The following is a 6016-nucleotide window of genomic DNA, read 5'->3' on the forward strand; positions in this document are numbered from 1 at the left end:
TTAACTTTTAATTGAAGTTAAACTACATTACTAAATATATATATTAGATATAAAAATTCTTAAGATTCATCCATTAAATTTATAATATGAAAAATAATACTTTTTATTATTTTTTGAAAATATTTTATATAATATTATTATAAAATTAAAACCATAAATATTACACGTGTTAATTTTTAATTGAAATTAAACTACCGTACTAAATATATATACTAAATATAAGAATTTTTAAGATTTATTAATTAAATTTATAATATCATAATTTAGACCTTTTGAAACATTAATTTGTTTATGCATGTTCTACTCAAACTATTAGTAAGTGCACTTCCTAATAATCATACTTGCAATGAATGATGACAAATTAAATAAAAACGTTAGTGTTTACCCATGGTGAACCTCAACTGTTGGTAAGTGCACTTCTTATTAAACAGGCTCACAATGAATTGTGGTAAATTAAATAAGAACTTGAGTGATTAGTACGCATGTTAATTATGACAAATTAAATAAAACATTATTTGTTTACACATGGTGAACCTCAAGTCTTGGTAAGCCCACTCCCCATTAAACATGTGAACTTCAGTGATTACAATAGATTGATCCATAGAATAAGCTATAAGTATAGATCTATCCATCACAATTTTAGATCAAGCCATCTCTTTCATGAGCTCTAGAGGAATAGGCAATTAAAGGTATCGAGAGTGAATTGGTTTCAAGGCCAATATAAGAGAGGTTTAGATATATTTTTCCACTGAGCAAAGATGAGGGGACGCACAAGATTGTCGTTAGGCTTGGTCATGCTGATGATTTGTATTAGTCAGGTAAAACAGGTGAAAGCGACACCATGTTTTACAGCAATGTATAGTTTTGGAGATTCATTAACTGACACCGGAAATGGATTGGCTTCATCTCCTTTGGTTTTCCGTGATATTGGGTCTTCTCCGTACGGGGAAACCTTTTTTCACCATCCAACAGGGCGTTGTTCAAATGGACGTCTAGTCATAGACTTTTTGGGTATGCCACACTCTCCATGAAACTAATAAGTGTTGTGTATATATATTTGTGTATGTATATTTTGTGTATATATATTTTGTGTATTGATGTTTATATTGTGTGTACAGCGACTGCATTAGGGTTTCCTTTCCTCCAGCCTTATCTTAAAGTGGGCACATTGCCACTAAGTGAGAGGGAATCTGGAGTCAACTTTGCTGTTGCTGGTGCCACTGCATTGGACCCTTCATTCTTAACTGAAAGATTAATACTTACTCAAACAGAATTATCCTTAGATGTGCAAGTTGGATGGTTCCAAGAGTTGAAACAAACAACATGCACAGCAAATTCTGGTAATGGTATTAGTAAATATAAAATTATTTTTTATTTAATTCTGAATACAATTTTATGTAATACTTTGTTCCATTTGAATGACAGATTGCCAGAATCATTTCTCAGAAGCTTTGTATGTGATGGGTGAAATTGGAGCAAACGACTATTTAGATTCTACTTTTACTCTAAAACCATTGGAGCAGATACAAAGCCTCACTCCTCTCATCATATCAAAAATTCAGAATGCTTTACAGGTAATTGTATTTCAATATATAATAATATTTTGATTGAGAATAAGTTAAAACTTGGATCTTGCACCTTTTCTCACCTTAATAGTTTCTAATTTTTTTACATAGTTACTATTTTCTTCTCATAAAAATTCCAGCTCTCAAATTTTTTTTCCTAAACCAAAAGTTTGATAAAAACTAAATTGAGCAATTAAGAAAAGCGCTTTAAAAGGACTGTCTTTTTTATATTGTTTTTATATTATTTAGTTTTTAAAATAATATCAGCCGAATTCAAAAGCTTTGTTATTTCAAAAATTTTAACTATTTTTTCGCTGTGTGATCCATTTATAAATATGAAAAACCTCAAAATATAGACATCTTAACTATTAACTTGTTAAAAAATAGACTATTCTAATTTTTTCGAATTATATGTACTCTTGCAAAATATTATTTTATTATATTTACACCGGGGTTTCTAACCCTATCACAGGATGGATCAAAGTACTCTGCGTGTAATGATTATCATTAATTTTGTTGCCGTTGAAAAAAAATTAATATAAATATTAAAATTTAAATTTAAATAAAAGTAAGAGTTATAACTTTAATTTTATTATTAATTAGATAATTAATAAAAATAAAAATTGAAATTTTTGTAATATAAATATTAAAATTAAGAGTGAAATTAAAAAATAATATTAAACAATAAAGATAAATAGACACTAACTGTTAGCCTTCACATTTCTCTATGAGTGTAAGTCATCCTGTAATTCAATTAACAAAAGTATTAAGAATAGAATTATATATATATATATATATATATATATATATATATATATATATATATATTTTAAAGAATAAAAAGATATAATTCAATGAAAAGAAGAAGATGCAAAAAAATATTTATTTTAATATATTTCAAATTATTAAAAATATTAAAAAAAATTAATATAGCTTATATTATATGAGTAAATTTTTTTTTATATAAAAGTTTTATAAAAGGAAAAATTATGTTTCTAAATATTTATAATTTAAGCTGTTGGATGGAATTTGGCAGGTATTGATAGAAAATGGAGCTGAATATATCTTTGTTCAAGGAATTCCACCATTGGGATGTTCACCCTCAGTTCTTACTGTTCGATCATCTCTCATCAAAGAAGATTATGATGAGAATAGTTGTCTCATATCCTACAATCAACTTTCCCAAAATCATAATACATTGTTGCAGGAAACATTGCAACAACTAAGGGTCCAATATCCACATGTCACTCTTGTATATGGAGATTATTATAATATTGCCTTAGAAATACTCAAAAATCATGCAGCATATGGTATGTATGGTAGCTAAATTTTATTAATACTTTTTATGGATATAAATTAGTTACTATTAATTTGAATAGCTACTATAGAGAAATATTATCTTTCAGTTTACTTTTATATTCTCCGTGACATATTTCTAATGTTTATACTGAATAACATTTTCGGTGTTTGAACAGGTTTTAGTAACATATTTCAATCTTGCTGTGGAGGCGGAGGTAGTTACAACTTCAATATCCTGAGTCTATGTGGATCAGAAGGGGTGGTTGCATGTTCGAATCCATCAACATATACCAATTGGGATGGAATACATCTAACTGAAGCTACATATGAAATCGCCTCAGATTTCATTCTCAATAAAGCTGGCTACACACAGCCATCTTTCAGCTCTTTGAGTGGGAAAGCTTGTCCTAAACTGAAGGATTGAATATATTAAGTAGGATATATACTATCATTTCAAACTTTCAAAATGGGTTTTATAAAATTTAAGTAGGAATTGAATAGGGCTTATATAAAATTTTGAAGAACAGATTTTTTAATAGTTATTTAATTGATTTTAATTATTTGTATATTTTATGATGATGATGATGATTATGAGTATATTTTATGAGTATATGTTTATTTTAAATAGAATTTTTAAATTTTTATTTAATTATTAATAATTATTAAGTGAATGGTAAAAATTTAATTTTCGATTTGTACTTTTAATAATAATTAAAAATATAGAATTGACATATCTCAAAATAAATTAAGATCTTTTGTTATGATGATGCTGGTTAATGTCTACCACTGAGATTAAACTTTGGTCAATCGGATGAAATTATTTAGTTTTTTTAAGGTTTTATATCAAATGGTGAATATAGAGAGCTTATATAAATCTTTGAACAATGAAATTTTTAGTTGTTATTCCATTGATTTTAGTCATGGTATATTTTATATATTTTATGTGTATATGTATGTTTATTTTGAATAGAGTTTTTAATTTTTAATTTTATTATTAATAATTATTAAATGAATGGTGAAGGTTTAATTTTCAATTTATATTTTTAGTAATAATTAAAAATATAAAGTTGAGATATCTGAAAGATAATTAAGTTTTTTTTTTTATTAATTAAATAAATATATTATTCACAATTATCATATTTATGATATTAAGATCGGTTGCTTATTGTTAATTTATTATGTTGAATATATATATATATGCTTAATTCTTTTATTAATTTTTTTTTTAATCCATAATGAAAATTATAATTTAATTAATCTTTATTTTTTTAAATTTTTGTAATCTAAAGTATAATGATATTAAGATCTATTGATTATTGTTAATTTATTATGTCGGCTTAATTCTTTTATTAATTTTTTTATAATCCATCATGAAAATTATAATTTAATTAATCTTTATTTTTTTAAATTTTTGTAATCTAAAATATATTTTAAAAATTAAATTTTCGATATTTATTATAAATTGATACTAGAGATATTTAAATTCTATGTAATTTAGATAATTAAATTGGGGCGGGCACGGAATACTTTTTCGGGGTTTACTTAAATGAACTCCAGGCAGGCAGAGAGAATACGGCCATACGTCCCGGTTGAAAGAGAATACGCCCACTTTCTCAGTAGGTGATTCTGAGCCGGCAACAACCGCTGATAGTCGCTTTCGGCACCAATTTGTTGGGCTTGGCGTATGCCCGAAGAAGCTATGATGAGGATGTTATCCCCTCCAAAGCAAAGCCCATTCTCTGGCAGCTTGTTTCTCCTATGCGTTCCCTCGCACAAGGGCATGAGATGGTATTGAGAGTAGCGGAGCAAAATACTCTTTGTATAAGACCAGAGCTCTTGCCTTTAACTAGTAGGATTCTGCTGCGATCCACCCTTAATAGGGAGATGTTGGATTGTTACCTTCGCTTTAGGTGTTTCTATCCGGACTTGTTTCCTGGCGGATTTAAGGGATGCCCAGCTAACAGACTTCCTTTTCAGAGGTTATCCCTGTCCTTCTATAAAGAGGAAGCCCTCTGTACCAAACATCCCTGAATTCAGATCGTATCGACAAGCAAGCTTGGCTAGAGCTCTATAATCAGGATATCACCAACCTTTCTCTTGCACTTACAGTGTCCCTGTAATTCCTTGACAGCATGCTTAGGTAAATCCTATAGGTGCCATGTTCCTATTCACTTCCCGACTCCTGGCTAAAGAGAAGAAAATGAGACCAGGCGCTCAGTCGTGGAAGCGGGTGGAGGGCTCCTGATCAGACTAGTTCACGACTTACATATCTTATTTTGGTTGGCCTTTTTGCCGCTTTCTTTAAAAGCGGTGGATTTAATCCCACCTCACCTAGCCAGAAAAAAAACGAATACTTTCAAAGGGCGAGCCTGTATCCGGAGGCGCTCGAGACTCAATTTAAAACTCCCTCCCACAGCTCATCCTTATGCCCAATTGTCCCATTATCCTGTTCTTTCACTGCTCGCCCTTCTCCCCAATTGTCCCATTCCCCACAGCTCGTCTATTTCGCACACAGAAATACCCAGCTCTCAGAGAGTTGCCGTCAGAAACAAAGGAAGCTATTCCGGGGCCAGAGGAAACTATTCTGAATTATGGAAGTTGTGTCTGTGGTATTTCTTCCCAATCACCCCCATTCCCCATAGCTCGCCCAGTTTGCATACCAAAATACCCAAGCTCACACCCGATTTCCGCTAGAGGCAGAGGAAGCCATCTAGGTTTACGGTAGGGCCAGAGGAAGCCATCAATAATTAAGAAAGCTGTCTGATTTGGCAGAGGATCAAAGCAAAAAAGCGAAGCTATAAAGGTTGTCGAAATTGCAGTAGGTTTCCTTTTGTTTAGGGCCACCTAATAATTATGAAAGCTGTCTGATTTGGCAGGGGATCAAAGCAAAAAAACGAAGCTATAAAGGTTGTCGAAATTGCAGTAGGTATCCTTTTGTTTAGGGCCACTGAATATACAATATTTTGGTATGGATTGTCTGTTAATTATGGGTGTATTTTTCCTCTTTCTTCTGAACATGATCTTGTATGTATTTTTACTGATTCTTCTGAATATGAGCTTGTATGTATTTTTCCTCATTATATAATCTCCTTGATGATGATGATTTACAATGTTGCATAAATTATTGTTTCAGGAACTAGTTTTGCTAACTC

General features: G+C 30.3%; 1 protein-coding gene across 1 annotated transcript; it reads left to right on the forward strand.

Annotated features, from left to right (window-relative positions):
- The first annotated feature begins 758 nt into the window (after positions 1-758).
- On the forward strand, positions 759-3288 carry LOC149201932 (GDSL esterase/lipase At1g28590-like). The gene is made up of 5 exons (XM_089401412.1): positions 759-1011; positions 1119-1340; positions 1426-1574; positions 2602-2875; positions 3041-3288. Exons 1-5 carry the CDS (start codon positions 759-761, stop codon positions 3286-3288), a joined length of 1146 nt encoding a protein of 381 aa, XP_089257538.1.
- The last annotated feature ends 2728 nt before the right edge of the window (positions 3289-6016 follow it).

This window comes from Pinus tabuliformis, chromosome 2_1 (genome assembly GCF_031772625.1).
Source record: "Pinus tabuliformis cultivar Carrire ecotype Pingquan chromosome 2_1, CPIR1, whole genome shotgun sequence".
NCBI lineage: Eukaryota > Viridiplantae > Streptophyta > Pinopsida > Pinales > Pinaceae > Pinus > Pinus tabuliformis.